Source organism: Anopheles merus, chromosome X (assembly GCF_017562075.2).
Source record: "Anopheles merus strain MAF chromosome X, AmerM5.1, whole genome shotgun sequence".
In the NCBI taxonomy this organism is placed as follows: Eukaryota; Metazoa; Arthropoda; class Insecta; order Diptera; family Culicidae; genus Anopheles; species Anopheles merus.
In genome coordinates this window covers 3,287,369-3,305,863 of record NC_054081.1, presented here as the reverse complement: position 1 = coordinate 3,305,863, position 18,495 = coordinate 3,287,369, and the positions used below count along the sequence as shown (strand labels likewise).

The following is an 18,495-nucleotide window of genomic DNA, read 5'->3' as shown; positions in this document are numbered from 1 at the left end:
TAGTGAAAGGTAATATTTTATTATTCATTTATATTACTATTTGTTTCCAACGCGCCCACACACACACACACAACGGCGTCTGTGGAGCGTCGTGTATGGTGATGGGCACGTGTGGTTGTTGTTTTATGCATTTTTTCGATTGAAACGTTATAAATCTTACATTTTCTGCGGCGGGTGCGCCTTTGCAACGTCGTGCTGAAACGTTACATTGACACAAACACACACACACAGACACTTGTGGGATGAATTAGGGGGCTGCTGTTTCTAAAAAAAAAATACAAAAAGACACACAAACAAACAAAAAAACGTTGCTCGCGCTGGAAGCATTGTTGGAATGTTTTAAATTTGAATGTTACAATAATATGCGCGTTTGTTTTTAATTGCTAAATGGAAGAAAAGAGTGGGGTGGCAAGAGGGAGGGATATACGGGGGGGGATATATGAACAAGAAAATGTATTAGGCGGGGGGGGGGGGTATGAAATAGAACAGGGAAGGGAATTGGTTACTGCTGTTGCTAGCCGAATACTCTTATCTTAGCATTTATTTAAAATTACTTTTCACCCCACGGGATTTGGTCCCAGGGTCGCCTCCCTTTCCCGCCCCTTCCCCCGTTGTGTTGGAGGAAGCTGCGGAAAGGAAGCGAAATTTTAAACACGTGTGTGTTTAAGCGTTAATAAACGGCGCGATCAACTAATGCTAATTACTATTATATCGAGCAGTTTTTTTCCACCCTTCTTTCTTCCACTTTCGAACACTACTCCTCCGAACTACCCCCCCCCCCCCCCCCAATACTCCCTCTGTTGTCAGCCAGCCGCATTTTCGGTGCGGAGGGCGAGACGATGGCACCGAACCGAATCCGCTGGCGAGATTCGATCATCAATTCGGCCCTGTTCGGCCACTTGTTTTCGAGCAGTGTTTGGCGGCGCCCGCAGAACGCCCATCCCACTATCCCTTGTGCAGAAACCTCCGCGGCAAAGAGTTCACTGTTTGCTCCATCTTCCCCCTTTGCCCACCCCCTTCTTGTGGAGCTAAGGAAAATTTAAAAAAAAAATTAGGTAATACTATCCCTAACTTACTAGCGCATGTACTTAAACTACAAGTGTTAAAAGTAGTAAACGTAGAGGGGTAAGTGTACTAAGAGGCCGCCCATTAAGTGTTATTATTCGACAGCTGGCAGAGCTCTGACCGGTTTAAGGTGTATGTGTGTATTAGAATTAAAAAATAAAATAATAATTAAAAAAAAACACCCCCGCGGCGCTTGCAGCGGAGATAGAAAAGAAGCGTCTGTCCTTCTCCATCTCCTGTGCGCGCTCGTCCTCTACGTGGGTGTCAAATTGCATACTTGCAACGGCTAAATAAAATCGTAAACATAACCTCATCGCGGTGCGCGTTGGGCGGAAAACGGACGCGCAGGTCTTTTCCCCCCGTGATTCCCACCACATAATACACTCTATTGCTTTTTTAAGGTTAGCTCAACGCAGCAGCACAGTGCAGCACCGGATTAACAAACAAAAATAATAACACAGCAGCACTCCATCGAGAGCTGGCGGCCGCGCTTCATTTTGTTTTTCGATTTGTTTTTTGCATTCTAAGTTATCACATTCAGGCGGACGACAAACGGGCGAAGCAAGAGAGCCAATCCTCTCGCCACCGACGGACGGCAAAAAAAAAAAAAAAACAATCGGTTTACAACCAATTGCGTGTTTTGGAGCGTTCTGTTCCCTCGAGTGTCTCGAGCATTATTCCAACAGGGTTGTTTCCAACAGGCACCATATTCCAACAGGTTTGTTTCCAACAGGCACTATTCCGATAGGAGCTGTACAAAAACACCGCCCTCCTTTCAGCAGCCACTGGGAAGAGCTGGCTTTTGGGGGAGGCAAGTGTCTGGGCCGTGGACTATTATTACCGGCGGACCGGCATCTGGAAGCGGGCAAGATACGTCTCGCAGTCGCTGCAGTAGATGGCGGGCAGGATGCAGTGCTTCTTCCGGCAGAGATTGCACTGGACCGCCTTGGCGGACGGTTTGACGATCGCGCTCCCGTTCCCGTACGTCGTCGCGATCGGGACGACGCGCGTCGGCAAACCGACGACATTCTGCTGCTGCTGCTGTTGTGCGTCCAATTGTAGTTGATAGTGCTGCTGCTGCTGCTGCGGCTGACATCCGTTGGCAGACGGGGAGGGTGACACGTTCGTACCGGGCGACCCGTCCGGACCGCCTCCCTTCGTGCCCGGCTCGAAGCTCACCTTCTTCTGGACCGGTTTCGGCTGCTGCTGCTGCTGCTGCTGTGCGACACTATTGCCGAGACCTAGAAGCTGCTGCTGTTGGGTCATGAGCCCCATCGAGGGCTGCTCGTGGTAGAGGTTGTCGTACCCGAGCGGCAGTGGGACGCGCTGGTAGGGTGAGCTGGACTGCTGCTGCGTGTAGGGCATGGTGGTGACTCCACCGTTGTTGTAGCCGGCAGCGCTGGTAAGCTGCTGGAGTTGGTGCTGCTGTTGTTGGGGCGTCGTCGTCGTCGTCGTCGTCGGCTGCTGCTGGTAGGCGTTGAGCGGTTTCGGCGGCTTCTGGTAGACATTGGGCAGGGTGTGGCCGTTCGGGGGAGTGGGCCGCATGGTCGCTGGCGTCACACCGCCCAGCTGCTGGTGCTGCAGCAGCGTGGCAATGTTCTGACGCAGCAGCGTGTTGGAGGCCGGGCTCGTGTTGGTGGTGATGGTGGTCGGCGACGCCGACACGGTCTGGTAGCCACCGACGGCATGCTGCGGCGGTGGTCCACTGCCAGCCCCACCGTCTCCCAGCAGATGCGGCACGGTCATGTACGGTGAGGTTAGCTGGGAGGAGGAGGAGGAGCTGTTGCGCCCGTCAAAGCTGAGCTCGCTGCCCGTGTCGCTGCCGTAGAGCCGTTGCTGCTGCTGCTGTTGAAGCTGCAGCGACATGTTGGGCGGCACGCCGTACAGTGAGGGCGTCGCCTTGGTCGTCGGCATAGCCGCGCTGAACTGATGCGTCTTGAAGATGGTGGCGTTCGCTGGGATGGAGGAGTACTGCTGCTGCTGCTGCTGCTTGTAGCTCTCCAGGTCGGGGCTGCTGTTGTTCACCGCACCGTAGTACTGCTGCTGCTGCTGCTGCAGCTGGCGCTGTATCTCCAGGTTCTGCTTGTGCATGTCGGCCGCCAGCGAGTAGACTGGGCCGCCGGGCGGCGTCGGCTGCTTGAGCTGCTGCGTCGGCGACGGTGCCTTGATCGGGTGGTACGTAATGCTGGTGGACAGTGTCGGCAGCCGTTCCGGCAGACCCGCGGCAGGAGCCACCGACTCGCCACCGCTGCCCGCGGGCAGCAGCACGCCCGGCGTGACGTCGGCATCGGTACAGCCGGCGGCGGCCGCTGCTGCTGCGGCGGTGGGGCCGCCACCAGCTCCGCCGGCTGTCCGCAGCACCCGCTCGAGGATTGGGTTCGGGATGAACCCGTCATCCTCGTCCTCGTCGGCCGTCGCCACCAGTATGACCTGGTCGCAGAACGACACGCTCTTCTTCTTGGTTCGGCCGGCCGCCGGCAGTACATCCGACTTGCTGGCTGCTGCTGCTGCTGCTGCTGCCGCCGCCCCATTGTTGAGCGTCTGCTGGACGACCTGGTTCAGCATCTCCACCTCGCGGATCTCCTCCTGTATCTGGCTCTGGGCGATGTCGTACCGGGGCTTGGGCAGCTGCATCCGGTACACCATGCCGATGTCGCGCGGGCAGTCGACCACGTCCTCACCGCCGCCGGCGGCGAAGTCTGCACTGGGCACGGTGTCCGGCGCGTCCGCTGCGGCTGGCTGCGGCGGTGGAGGCGGTGGAGGCGTTGAGCGAGCGTTCGCTTTCTGCTGCTGGTCGGCGAGCAGCAGCCCGCTCATGCCGGTGCGCACGTTCGGTGGGTGCGCTGCTGACTGCGATTGCAGCTGCTGCCCGACGGAGAGCTTGATCTGCTCGAAGCGCGAGGCAAGGTCGCGCACGCTGCGCTGGTCTCCGCCGGTCGCAGGCGGGCCGGCCGGGAGCTTCGGCCCTTGCTGCTGCGGTTGATATTGCTGGTGCTGCTGAGCGGGCGACACCTCCCGGCTCTGTTGCTGCTGCTTCAGGGCGAGCTGCTTCAGCTGCAGCTCCTTCAGCCAGATCTCCGAGCGCGTGGTTTCGTTCAGTATCTCGCTAGTGCTGATCGGGTTGTTCAGGTTGAGCTGCTGCTCTTGGTGTTGCTGGTATTGCTGCTGCTGCTGCTGCTGCTGCTGCTGTTGTAGTTGCTGCTGGAGCTGCTTCGCCTGCAGCTGCGCCAGTATGCTGGTCGTGTTCTGTATGCCCGTCTGCCCGGAGCTGTGCGCCATCATCATCATCATCATCGGCGGCTTGCCCTGCCCACCGGTCGTCTGCAGGCTCTGGATCTCGCTCAGCTGCTCGTGCAGCGGCTCGAAGTCGATTGCTGGCGGCGGTGGCGGAAAGTCCTCGCTTGCCTGCCGCGAATGGCACGTCGTCGACGGTGGGCTCGGGTACGGTGGCAGCTCCAGCTGCTGCTGCGGTGCCTGCTGCTGCTGCTGCTGCTGCTGCTGCTGGTAGCGGACGATCGAGTCGACCTCCTCCGCCGGCGGCGGTGGCGGCAGGTCCTGCGGCTTCGCCGGCGACTGCTCCTGGTGCACGACCGCACAGGTGGTGATGATGGTTTGGCACGAGTCCTCGCTCATGCTCGTGTTGGAGCTCATCGTGGAGAGGTTCGAGACGTTCGCCTCGTGGAACGGCTTGATGCCGGACGGTGGATGGGCGGCCGCTGCCGCCTCCGTGACGTACTCGAGGTGCCGCAGGTTGACCCCGTTCAGCGGCAGCTTCTGCATCTGCAGCATCGAGGGCGAGGAGGAGGCGGAGGAGGAGGACCCGTACGGAGCTCCGCTCGGTTGATGCTGCTGCTGCTGCTGCTGCTGCGACGCCCCTGCCGTACCGCTCGAGACGGCGCTCAGGGCCGACCCGATGCGTACGGGCGGTGGCGGCGGCACCTTCGGCACGGACAGCGACCGCCCGCTGCCGTGGAAGCTCTTGCGCATCAGCTTGCTGCGCTCCAGGTTCGGGTTCGTGTTCGAGATGGGATGGTAGTCGAAGTGGCCCTCGGACAGGTAGCCACTGTTCGCGTTGTCCTTCGCGCTCACGCTCAGCCCGACCGCACTGTCGTCGAGCGAGGCGCCGTGCAGCAGCGCCCACCGGCCGGCCCGCCCGCCCCGCCCGCCCCGCCCTTGCCCTCCAGCAGGTCGGCGCCCTTGCCGGGCGGGTCGCAGCCGGGCCCGCCCGACCCGACCGCCTCGGTGAGGTCCGGCATCGACCGGTTCTTGCGCCGGATCAGCCCGCCCATCAGCAGCTTCCGCCGGATCTTGTGCTGCTTCTTGCCCGACTTTGCCTCCTTCTCCTTCCGCTCGTTCGCGTCCTTCTCCTCCTTGTGCTTGCGCAGCGTGTCCTTCGCGTTCACCAGCCCCGGGTCGGCGAGCGCCTTGTTCCGGTCCTCGCTGCGGCTGCGCTTCTCCCGCCCCTCCTTGCCGTCCTTGTCGGAGGAGGAGGAGGAGGTGACGCGCGCAAACAGGCTGCGGCTTTCCCGCTCGCTGCCGCCCGCCGCCGCCGCCTTCAGATCGACGGCCGGTTCCGGCTCGACGTGCTCCGCCTCGATCAGCTTCAGCGTGACCTTCTTCTTCGGCAGCGTGGCGTAGATTTCGATGCTCTTCGAGGGCGACGCGCCGGCGGTGGTGGCGTTGCTGGTGCCGGCGCCCGCCGTCGTGCCGGCCGTCGTCGAGCCGGCCAGCGCATGGTGATGTGGGTGGTGGTGGCCGCCGCCCGCCGCCAGCAGCTTTTCCTTGCTGTTTTGCCGCCGGTGCTGGAGCGCCCCGCCGCTCGTCAGCACGTGGTACTGCTGCTGCTGCTGCTGCATCGTTTGATGGTGGAGGTGGAGCTGCTGCTGCTGCTGCTGCTGCTGCTGCTGCTGCTGCTGCAACTGTTGCTGCAGCTGCTGCTCCTTGATCATCTCGCCGCCCTTCTCGATCAGGATGCGCCGGTTGAGCGACCGCGCCCGCATCACGCACGTGTTGTGCTTCATGCGCGCGAACGTCATCGTGTGCGGGTTGCTGTAGGGGGCGTCCATCGCCGCCCGCGCCTTGCTGGCGGCCGCGTGGCACAGCACCAGCGCCGTCTCGAGATCGTGCGCGTCCTCGAGCAGGCGCGACTTCTCCAGCAGCTGGTCCGCCTCCATGCACAGCTTCTCGCAGTCGCCGGACAGCACGACCGATTCCGGTATCTTCACCGCCGCGCCGGCCGCGGACAGCAGCAGACCGGCGGCGCTCGGACCGCCGCCTCCGCTCGGCTGGTGCTTCGACGGGAAGGAGTCGGTCGACGAGAGGGAGTAGGAATCGTAGCCGGCGTCGTAGAACTGGGCGGCCCCGTGCGTGCCGAGCCCGGCGGCGCCGGCCGAGTTGCTGGCACGGGTCGGGCTGGCCGGGACGCTGCCCCCGACCTGGCGCTTGCCGACCAGGTACAGGTACGGGTTGTCCAGCGTGGTGGAGGAGGAGGAGGAGGCCGAGTTGCGGTCGCCGCTCCAGTTGCCCGAGTCGCGCCGCCGCGGCTGATTGAGATGGTCCGGCATGGAGAGGCCGTCGGGCGAGGAGGCCGTACCGCTGGAGGAGGAAGGTGACACGTTCGGCATTCCCACCGAGTTGGGGGGGACGCCATTGTAGCCCAACTGTTGCTGCTGCTGCTTGGTGGGACCGTTTGCTAACACTCGCAGCTGCTGCTGTTGATGTTGCTGCTGCTGCTGAAGGTCGTGGGCCGATGGGAAGATTTTGTCCTGTATCACGGACAGGTTCTGGTACTGCGCGTTCAGCACACTCTGCACCGCCTTCCGGCTGATGTAGTGCTCCTTCCCGTCGCCGTCCTCGCCGGCCGCCGTGTTGCCCGGGCCGCTCGTGCTGCCGCCGCCGCCGTTCGCCGACGCGAATATTTTGCTCTGTATGACGGTCAGATTCTGGTAGTCGCAGATCGGCAGGGCCCGGTTCGGGGTGGGTGTGATGGCACGCCGGACATTCGAGCCCATCGACGCTTTCTCCGGGCTCGGCGTAACGGCCCTGCGATGCTGGGCGAGGGTCGTCAGCTCCTGCTGATGTTGCTGCAGCTGCTGCTGGAGCTGCTGCTGCTGCTGCTGCTGCAGTTGCTGGGGCTGGGGCAGTGCGTACAGCAGCAGCAGCGGCTGGTAGCGGCCGCGGGAACACTTCTCGACGACGCCCTCCCAGCTCGGGCCGACCTCCTTCACGTTCGCGTCGTCGAAGTACACCCAGACGCGCAGCTTCGTGTGAAAGAAGAAGGTGGTGTAGTGCTTGCCGTAGTACGACACGACGCCCACCAGCTCGTGGTGGACGGTCTGGGCCCACCGGTGATCCGACACCTGCTGGAACACGTCGCACAGCCGCAGGGTGGTGCCGATCGCTTTCAGCACCGCGTGCACCTGGTCGGCGGGCGGTCGCTCCGAGTCCCACACGACACCGATCGACACGACGTCCGGCCGGTTTAGCAGCGCCCGCCGGATGCCGATCTTGGCGCCGCACGCACTCTGCAACGAGAACGGGGAGACAGAAAACAGAGCGAAACGAGGTGTTAGGGTGTGATATATGCAGCTTTGCAGCGTGGGTGCCACCGCACTAAACCGTGGTCTAGTGTTTTTACATGCACATCGAGTGCGATTCTCATAAAGTACAACGAGTTGGCGGTTGTTTGGACAAACTGTAATTGCTCTACCTGTCAGGGATCGTTTCATGCGTTGGCTAGTTATGCGCTTAATGAATAGCAATAGGGCTCGGCATAAACCTGTATCGCTTTGAAACTGCGTGGGCATAGCGATCGTCCCGCAGTGTTGTGGTAAGCGCCAAGTCTGTTATACAACTGGTTGTGTGTTCTAATCCCAGCCATAAGCTGAAGTAGAACATTTTAATAGCCATGATTATTGCATTGATTCAATAATGTCATACATCTGCTGCATAACCAAGTTTTACCGAAAGATGACAATTTTCAATGTATATACATACATACTAGTGGTGGGAGCTCGGAATCGGACCTACCCGATTCCGATTCCGTGTTCCGAATCAATTCCAGAGCCGATTCCGATGCTGGAATCGATTCCGATTCCGGAGTCGATTCCGATTCCGGAGTTGATTCCAGAGCCGATTCTGGAGTTGGTTTCGGAGCCGATTCCGGAGTTTAATCCGGAGCCGATTCCAGAGCCGACACCGGAATCGATTCCAAAGTCGACTCCGGAATCGATACCAGGATCGGAATCGGCTCCGGAATCAGAACTTGACCCCAGAAATTGGTATTGAATTGAATGGTTTGAATTGAAATAAGAAGTGTGGGAAGTGAAATAAGTCCACCAAGCCATATAAGTAGCCAATTCTGATTTCGGAGTCAATTCCGATGCCGGAACCGATTTTGATTCCGGAGCCAATTCCGGAACCGATTCCGATTCCGGAGCTGATTCTGATTCCGGAGCCAATTCCGATTCCGGAGCCGATTCCGGAACCAATTCCGGATCCAATTCCGATTCCGGAGCCGTTCCAGAACCAAGTTCGGAGTCGATTCCGGAACCAACTCCGGAGCCGATTCCGGAGTTGGTTCCGGAGCCGATTCCGAAATTGGTTCCGGAATCGATTCTGGAAACTGATTCCGGACCTACTATCCGGAATCGATTCCAGAAAATTTCGGAGCTAGCCCGGAATCTATTCCGACGAAATCTTCATTTTCCCCATCACTAATACATACACACACGCATGTTTAATGGTAAAAAAAAGATACACGAGTTAACCTTAACGAGCCTGTGACGAATTGGAGTTTGTTTACATTTTTGCAGACTGAAATGATCTAGGCTTAGAATCTGAATCTAGGGTCTAGTGTGTCGTTTTATGTCCAGTTTTGACATGGAGTTGTTTTGCAGTACATTCAACACAAAAACACGTCAAATTCAAAACCTGACACTGACACTCCGCAGCGCTAATTAGTGTTTAAAATTTAATAGTTATGTCTAAAAATATTCCAAATAATATTCTAGAATCTGTACAGTACAACAAGACCCATTTTAGGGCAATTCCCTATAGGTTGCTTATAGTTTTGTACTTTTCAGTAACCTTTGGTACTCTTACGCCATTACATAAAGAAGCGGGACCAGCCCTAACAAGCCCTAATAAAAAGCCTCTGTGGGGAAACAGCAAAGTTCCGTCCGAGATATGAACACCCATACCCATGATAGGCATTTTGTGAAGTCAAGCATTTGACAGCTGTACCACGGGACGGTCTGATCGATCTCCTCGTTAAAAAGCGTACACGTGCAAAGATCGAATTGCTACCGCAACAATTAAACCTTCATATCTCACCTATGGGCATTGCGAGCAACCTTCAACCGTTTCTGCATAGCAAACTCTTTCTTACTCTAAAAAGAATGATCTCTCGAGTTAGGCTTTTTTATTAGAAAAAAAAAATAAACCCATACATCGCTACAGCTTCGCTGGAGGGTGCCAGAAAAAACCCCGCTATACCCAATGACACACCACCGCGTCTCTTTCTTATGCGTCGGATCGCAACACGGATCGACGCACATAAATCAATAATTGCACGGCTTCCAATTCCAATACGGCTTGTAAAGACCTTCATCAAAGAGAAAAGTTAAAAGCAACAATATTTGTGTTTTTTTTTTCTACAACAAATACCGCACCGTGTGGGTACCCCAGGACTCCTCTGGCAGCGCAAACAAAGCCCTCCCAGCATCAATGTAGCGCACACAGCAATTGCGTGCACTTTCCGGTGGCTCTAATGCAGGCGCGGGCAACAAATGCGCGCCACCTGGTGGACACGACGATCTGGTTAACCTTGGACCTGGGGGGGGCGCACAAGAGTTATTTCGCGCTCTCTCGCGCTCACTCGATCAAAACCGTTCATTCAACGAAGCGGTTGGAGTGGCCAACTCTGCCCTTCTCTGCGCTCTGTGGAGTGTGCGCTTACTTGCAGGATTAAGGTTATGATTTACGAGGTAGACACTCACATAGAAACACACGGTAGATATAATGTGCGCTAGAGCAGCAGAGAGAAGGTACCGAAGGGATGCCAACAAGCGAAAGGGAAAGCAAGAGAGGCAAGCAGTACAATTGTGCTTGGATTTGCATATCGGCTGACATTATGGCCATGTTCGCGCGTTGCTCGATCATTTGCAGCCTAAACAATGGTGATCTGTCTCTACCGGAATGCTGCGGACAGAGGAAACTCTGCGTTCTAACTTCTGGGGAGTAAGGGGAGGGTCTGTCTTGTTATGCGCGGCGCGACATTGACACACGCGTACTGGCGCCTGCCATCAAACAAAGAACCGCACACGCGTGAAGTTGCTGTTGCGCCAAAGCTATCGAATGTTCATGGCCGCGATCGGCTCAGCAGCAGCTTCTGGCTTTCCTTCGCCTGCGCGAATTATCTCCATTACTCACACCACACTCATGACACACCTACCTCGTCTGTACGCGGATTGTTGCTACTTTCTGTGCGGAACGACCGCGTGCGTGCACAGATGGTAGCAGCGATCGTTTGGCATCCTCGCTGTTCGGATGCCAATGTTCAATACTTCAGACGATTGCTTTTGAAGAAGCACTTTAAACAAAATGGTAGTGGTGGGGACAAGGCTTTGTAGAACCGAGGGGGCAAGAGAGCAAAGTGCCCTTTCATTTCTCTTTACATTATTGCTGACATTGAAAGCGGAGACATAACAGCATTGCACAAAGAGACAGCAGCAGCCCCCACACCATATATGCGTGCGCGCGGGCGCTACAGAGCATTAGCAGTGCACATTATTTTCTACAAATGAAAACACAAAACGACTGTCGCTCCCCCGTGTGCGGTGGTGGCCTCGTCGTCGCTATACATTACTCATTTTTTTGCTGCAGATATCTCTCTATCTCTTACCCGCACAAGCAGCAAGTAGGATACTGCTCTGTTCTTATTTGATTTTTATAGTCATTTAAATTGCACCCAAGAGTAGGTTAGTATGTACTACTTAAAAGCTAATTTGAGGTAATTTTTATCTTCTAGGAAACGGTTTTACATTACACTCCTACTTGGTGCTCTTTTTGTAGCCAAACGCATGAAAAAGTTTTCTGGATAGTTTTATGGCGCGCGCTCCAAATCGAGAAACGCACCCACGACGACGCGTGCTGTTGCATTGCGGGCGGCTGCATTTACCGATTACGCCGCCGAGTGAGCCACTGCTACGGTGCGCTCGGAGTGCAATAAAAAACCAACCTTGCCATGATTAAACATACTTATTCTACAGCCAGAGACGCATGCAACCCGAACTTACCGGACAGTCGCGGATGTCACCCATGTTGCCCGCGTTCCGCAGAAGCTGGCCGAAGGTGATGTTCTGCTGGTGCTGAATCGACAGCGAGTTCTGTGACGTGAGTGCCGACGCCGACACGTAGTGTACCATCTGCAATAAAAAAAAAAAGTGGAATGGAAGGGTAAGAAAGAAGAAAAAACACACAAACACGCGTGGCATTAACGATTGGATTCTGAATAGAAGGCAAAAGAAGGCGCGCGATAATGACGTTGTAAGGCAATATATTTTTAACTTTGCTTCGGTTGGAGCTGTTTACAGCGCACCTGAAGAAGGTGGAGAAACGCGTGTTCTTCAGCTTCAAATCAGCACCACCAAATTACCATCCCCGGTCTAGTTTCGTATTCAGATCGCTTCTTCACGGTCGTAAAGCTCGAAGAAACGGACGGAGGCCGCGGATTAGGCCGCGGCAACGGATGGTGGCGGTGGCGGCTGGATTTCGCATTAGTTGCATTAATTAAAAACGAGTTCACCGGTGGTGCGATTCCCGTTAGCAAATCGTGCAAGGCGGGGAAGGGGGTGTAAAATAGTTTCAAACGGCTTCAAAAGTTATGCTGCGTGCGCGCGCGCTCGGTTCAAAACTGGTCTGTTTTATCGCTTCCCGCCGCAAACCAGTCGGCAGGCGCGGATGGGGAGGCGTAAGAAGCGGAAGGGGAAGGGACATGGAAAGAAATCAGAGAAGTTTTTCCAGCCCCAAAGCCATCCCTTCTCGCTGGATGCGAAGGGTACGAGGAGGATAGTTTATGAGAATTCTGTTCGCAATTCAAAATTCTTCCATTGGGCGGTTGGTGTCTCGGTGTGTGTTTTTTAATGTATGCACCCCGTCCGGAGGGCAGTTTTATGTGCGGACCAGTGTTTTGTGTATGTGTGTGTGTGTGTACAGTTTATAGACAAAAAATGGGCTTTTGTTTTATTGCTTTATGAATTATTGATGGGCTGATTGAGTGTGGCAGCGGAATGCGATCCTACAGAACGTGGACACCCCCAATGCCGGTGGTAAAAGTGTTCCTCCTCGCACGTTTTGTTTGTTTTTCTGTTCCCTGATTGAGCAGTAAACATTTAGTTTTGAATTATTTTTCTTTACAACCACCAGTAAATGTTACAAAGCCCAAGAAACGAAAAAAGAAAATGATTATCGGGCCGTTTAAAACAAAATTAGAATTTAAAACAATACGAATCGTATAGCATGTGTCAGTCAAAAACAGTATTGTAGTTTTCTTATTAGAAAAAAATTAAACGAATCAGAAAATTGAACAAAAAGCTACCTTAACCCGTTTTTTGCCTGTTATATAAAATGAGCTACAAAAAAACGCTTCCATAACACATGTTCTGCAAAACCATGCGGTCAGGGAGGGGATAGAATTTCACTGCAACGGGCGTGATTCGTTGTGTGCTAAAACAACCCTGCCCCACGCTACCCCAAAACCGCGCCACCAGAGAGTTGGTGCGTTTTCTTTTAAAACCGCTGACGCAGCGTAAAGCCGCAACACACACACACACACATGCTACGGATAACATGCCGGCCGGGAACGAGGCAAATTGCAGAAACAAAAATCCACTACAACAGCACACGTACCTGCGTGAAGGGTAGCTTTTCCGAGTTGGCACCGCACTCGCACACGCTCTGCTCGACGACGCGCATCGCGAACCGCTGGTGGGCGACGCACTGGGCCGCCTCGCAGCTATCGCTGTCGACCGGGGACAGATGCTGGTGTACCCGGTGCAGCAGCAGCTCGAAGCATTCCGCCGCATCGCCCAGACAGCCGAGGGGGAACCGGCGGCCGGCGAGCGGTCCGCTCGCCAGCGCACGGCGCAGCGGTTCCGGGCATAGGGCCGGTTCCGAGCTGGTCTGCAGCTGGGAGAACAATTCCTGGGAGGCAAACAAAAAAAGGGGAAGAGAAAAGAACAAAGAGAAAGGGAATTAATTTCAATGCACGAGGCTACAGCACCACCTTAACCCAAAGCCAATTTGTTTCGTTTTGTGCTAAATTAAGACGAATTATAAAAGCAAGCAAAAACCGCAACCGCACCAAACTGCGGGGGGAAAATAGCGGTTAAGTCTAGAGCGTGTCACAGCTGAAACTCACAACAACCGCATCGATGCAGGACAGATACTCGTAGCGCTGCTGTTGCTGCAGCTGATGCAGCTCGTTCTCCAGCTTGACGCGCTGCAGCAGCTCCTGATGGTACTGGATCGCCTGTTGCTGCTGCTGCTGCTGCTGCTGCTGATAGCTGCCCCAGCCGCCCGGATGGCCATTAAACCGCCCCGGCTCATCATTGCCATCCCGCCGGTCGGGATGCTGCTGAGCGTCGCCGCTCAAGCAAACGGTGGCCGAGGGGCTCCGATGGTCCTTCGGTAACGTGGCACTGCTGCTGCTGTAGTGGGCCGGCTGGGGCTGCTGTCCGCTGGGGCTGCTCGTCGCTGCCTGCTGCGAACCGTTCGTAGAGGCGCGAGAGTCCACCAGCCCGGCCGCATCGTCCACCTTTTTGGCGGTCGCCGCCGGGACCGGATCCTTGCGTTTGTACCGGAACTTGATCATTGTCTGTAATGCTTCACTCTACTTTTCACTGGCTATACACACATTTACACGGCTAAAATGCACACACACATACAGAATGGAAGATAAGTGACGTGACTAATCGCGTACCAATGTGAGCACTTAAAAAAAAAGGTCCAAATCGGTTTGGCTTTCACTCGTGTCCCTAAAAGCTTGTGTGGCCCCTTTGTCGTGTGCTTCCCAAACACACCGTATCCGTGTGCTCTTCTGTGTCCGTGAAGGTTGCAATGCGTACGAAACATAAGTCATGAATCATCACCGATCGGAAATTCCAGCCATAGCAGCTCGGAACGCCACCAACATTGCAAAATTCCGCACCAAAGGGAGGGTTCGTCGCTTACGCTCCCGACATGCAAGTTTTTCGTTTTTTTCTGCCACCATACAAGGACTTAAGCTACGCAATTTATTTTTTTCTCGCTAAATATTGAACCCGCGCGAGCGGAGTTGAGTAATATAAAAATCAGAAATTATCTCACTGCACTCCATCTACGGAGGGGGAAAAAAGGGTACGCTTCACGTGGCAATTATCTGCGTTTGCCGCGTAAGCATGCAGCAAATAATAATAACATTAAGAAAAACCCGCTCCACCAAGGTGAAGATGGCCCCGCTCATTACCGCATCCAGATCGGGCGTTTTGGATTATAAACGAATCCGTTGGGCGAAAAGGCAAGACGCCTTTCGGTGCGGCTGCTCCCAGGTGCGCTTATCTCGGCTGGCAATCGGTGTTTTAGTAGCCAGTGCTCAAGTAGAGAGCATGTTTTACCGGTCCTGGCATTTCTTCCCTCATTAGGGAGGGTGGTGTGGAGCATTTATCGGGCCGGGTCCCCCGGGCCTCCTCCCGCCCAGCGCCAGAAATCAATTAACAATTAACGCATTTTAACCCAAGTTTTGCTGTTCGTTAGTTAACACACACACCCGTTCGCTTGTGTGGCCTATCCCATTTCGAACGAGTTTCTGACGGTTGATTGCTGCTGGTCGATTGGGATGGGGGGGCGTCCATTTAAATGGCGTAGCATGCAAAAAAAAAAAATAACGCAAAAAATCTGCACGCCCCACTCGTCGTCGCAGTTGGTTGGTGGGTGAGCGCGCGGAGTGCGCGGTGCGGAGCTGTGAGCGCCGACGGTTTGAGCTGACGTTGTGGTTGATGGATGACGGTGAGCGAGCGAGCGAGCGAGCGTGCTGCCACCGCTCGGAGCTACGGTGAAGGGGCGCTGTTAAGCCAGACATTGATTTCAGCCTCCCGCACACCTTCTTTTTGGGGTGCGAACGGGAGGGGGTGAAAACACCACGTATGACCCCAATTTCTACGTCCACAGCAGCACTGTACCTTCACATTTACACACACAGATACACAGAGGGAAAAGGGGAACCACCATACACACGTGCTCGCGAGATAAAGTCCTAATGCGCCCTCTATAATTGCATATCACAATCGGAAAAGAGGGACGGGAGTGAGAGCAGAGTGTGAGTCACGGTGGGAAGCTGCGAGATGCTGCTGCACCACCACCGCCAACGTTCTGGGTCGTTGGTTGCTTGGATACACAGCTCTTTTTTTTTATCTTACGCTTATGCTTCCTTCCAAAACGGGGCACGCCACGGGACGTTTGTGTAAGGCAAACAAACTCAAACACACACACACAGACACAGCCGCAGAGAACCACAGACCGCTCCAAAGGTAAGCAGAAAAGCACCCTTTTTAAAACAACGTGTGCATAGGGAAGGGAGAGGTTGCTTGAGACGGTTGTTGACGGTGCTGCCCTCTCGCCAAGCTCGCCAGCTCCGCGCGCAGGAGTGCTGCCCGCGGAGAGCTGATCTTTCTTCTTCTGTTTGCTTCTCCGTTCCCGTTTTACTTAGGTGTATGCGTGTTTTTTTTTTTTGTTGTTGCTCTGTTTATTCCTCTTTCTTTCCAGATTCTCCTTTTGCGGGCTTTACGTTTTTTTTTCACACACAGCCAGCGCCATAAACAGCGTGTCACACACACACACACAGCTCATCCACATAGCAGGTGCTGTTGGCCCGAGCAAAGGTGTGAGGCCCGAGCACTCTCGAGCCACAACAAACGCGCACAGTGGAGGAGGAGTTTGGCCCTAAGAAACTGACTCACACCGCACACACACACACACATAGACACAGGCACAAGAAAAGAGCTTGATTTTCTTCTCCTCTTCCCACAAACGACGGCCAGAAGCCCGACAAGACGTGCCTGGAAGGTCTCTCGTACTCGAACGGGGAGTCAGGGAAGCACTGCTCCGACTTCTGAAGTCATTCGTTAACCTTTTCAAGACCCGCTTAAGACTGCTGATCACATTAGTCACATGGGCGGGTTGTATTGTTATTATTTTGTTGTGCTCACACTCAACACACACTAAACTAATAAATTCTTTACTTTTTATCTTATAACAGGACACTTCAAATTAAACCGATTGCGCGCGTCCGCTCTCGAGCACACACACACACACCAGCGGGTTCGTCGCCTACCGTGCACTGAACTGCAGGTGCGCTGCGCAGCGCCTGCGAAATGCTTGGCACCGCAAATCTCCCCCACCCCCCGGGGGGTAAAGGGTGCAGTGTGCAACTCACTCCGGGCGGCGTTTGCCGCAAGCAACCCAACCAAGAAGGAAACGAAAAACGAAAAACAAAATACACAGCCCGTGCACTGTGGCGGCGTGGTGGTCCGCTCGCACCTTGCCGTGCAGTGGAACTAAAAGCTCGCGCGGCTGCAAAATGTACTAAGTTCTCATATTTCTGATTTACCGCAGCGCGCCCACCAATACACGGATGGTCTGCGATCGCTCACCACCACCACTGCTGCTGCGCATCGTGCACGACACGATCGAGTGAGTGAGTGAGTGAGTGCCCCGGGAGGCAATTCGAGCAGTTCGGCCCGAACAAGCCGAACCGTGGCCAACCGATTCCATTCGAGTAGGGGAATGACGCACCCGATCCGCCCCGAAACCTGAACCCCACTTGATCACGAACTTGTTTCTGATGGTGGGAAGAGCGAGCGAGAGCGAAAGAGAGTAGGAGAAGGCTTGGAGAAGAGAGAGAGAGAGAGAGAGTGAGAGCGAGAAAGAGTGCTAATTGAGTGTTTTTCAGTTCTGTTCGCACCGCTATTCCGGTTTTGAGAGGTTGAGCGCGTGCACCCACCATCTTACAAGAAAGCCACAGTTCAAGTTTTCGATTCTACTCGAAGGTTTCTGCCCGCTCCTTCTTCTTCTTCTTCGAGGCACACACACAGAGACACAAACTCACCCCCTTAGAGTTGTGTTTTATGGTACCTCCCCATCCTTCTTGCTCGCCCTCTTTTTAGCAGCTCCTTTCCTTTCTCCGCCGTTACACCTTCACCACTCCTCCTGTGCACCATTCTTGCAAAACACGTTCGTCTCTTTGTATCTTTCTGGAGACTTGGACTGGAGCTCGAAAAGCTCCTGCTTACGAAGGAGAGAAAGAGAGTGGTTGTGTGTGTGTGTGTGAGAAAGAGAGCGAGCGAGAGAGCACAACTCAGCAAGAAAAAAGAGAAAACGACACAGAAAAACTCGTTTCTTGCCTTCAAGTTGAACAACTTTCTGGCTTCTTCGCCTTTAGCTCACGTTCTTTAGCTTCAGCTTCTTTGATTTTCTGCTCCGTCTGTTTGCGTCTCGGGTTCGGCTTCTTCTTCTCGATTGCCTTATTCTTAGCCTCTTACCACACACACACACACACACACGCTCGGAGGGCTTTTTCTCGTTTTACCACTCCCGGCGGGCAAGGGTTGTGTGGAATAGGGCGACTAACTAATAAAGTTGCTTTGTTTTTCACCCAACAAAGCAACGGTGGAGAGGCAAGCAAAATAATACAACAACAAATCACGGTGGCTTTCCCTGAGCTGGGCCGCTCCCTGACACACTACTACTGGTCCCTGCCGGAAAGCTGCGCTATCGATTCTTTAACCTTTTGCTGTGTGCCTTTTTCTAGTGGATCTTCTTCTTCTGTACATTTGTGTAGAATAATATATATATATTTTGTGTGTGTGTGTGTGTGTGTGTGTGTGTGTGTGTGTGTGTGTGTGTGTGTGTGTGTGTGTGTGTGTGTGTGTGTGTTTGCTTTGTTCTATGCCCTGCCATCAGTTACCTGTTAGTTAAGGAGCCTTAACCTTTGCGCTACCTCTTCCCGCCGTGTCCTCTGTCTTTGTGTGCTGTATTTATACACAGCACATCAATCAACCTTTTTTCTTCCTCGATCTGTCCCTTCCCTGGAAGGCGGCTACGACGAGGGGTTCGAAGGTGTGGTAAGGCTCTCGGTGAACCGTTTTCAAAACGGCTGACCACGGAGGAGCTTTGCGTGTCCGCGCGCGTCATGTGTGCACACACAGTTAGACGAAAGGCACAGGGTACACACGTTTGTTTTTGGCTCGTCTCGCCAAGATGGCGGTGGGCAAACGGCTCCAACAAACCAGTCCAGGTTTATTTAACCACCAGCGGGGCTCAATAAAATGTGCTCGATTGGTAATGAAGTGTCGCTGATTGCACAAAAACTTCTTCCACAGTGGCGCCGACCCG

At 54.5% G+C, this 18,495-nt stretch overlaps 1 protein-coding gene across 1 annotated transcript; it reads right to left on the bottom strand.

The window, feature by feature from the left end:
• Window positions 1-1,023: 1,023 nt before the first annotated feature.
• LOC121590815 lies at window positions 1,024-16,668 on the bottom strand. The gene is given in 6 exon segments (XM_041910831.1): window positions 1,024-5,201; window positions 5,204-7,589; window positions 11,364-11,492; window positions 12,976-13,269; window positions 13,487-13,991; window positions 16,436-16,668. Coding segments are annotated over 5 exon segments (6,561 nt in total). The 5' UTR covers window positions 13,940-13,991; window positions 16,436-16,668; the 3' UTR covers window positions 1,024-1,902.
• Window positions 16,669-18,495: the final 1,827 nt, after the last annotated feature.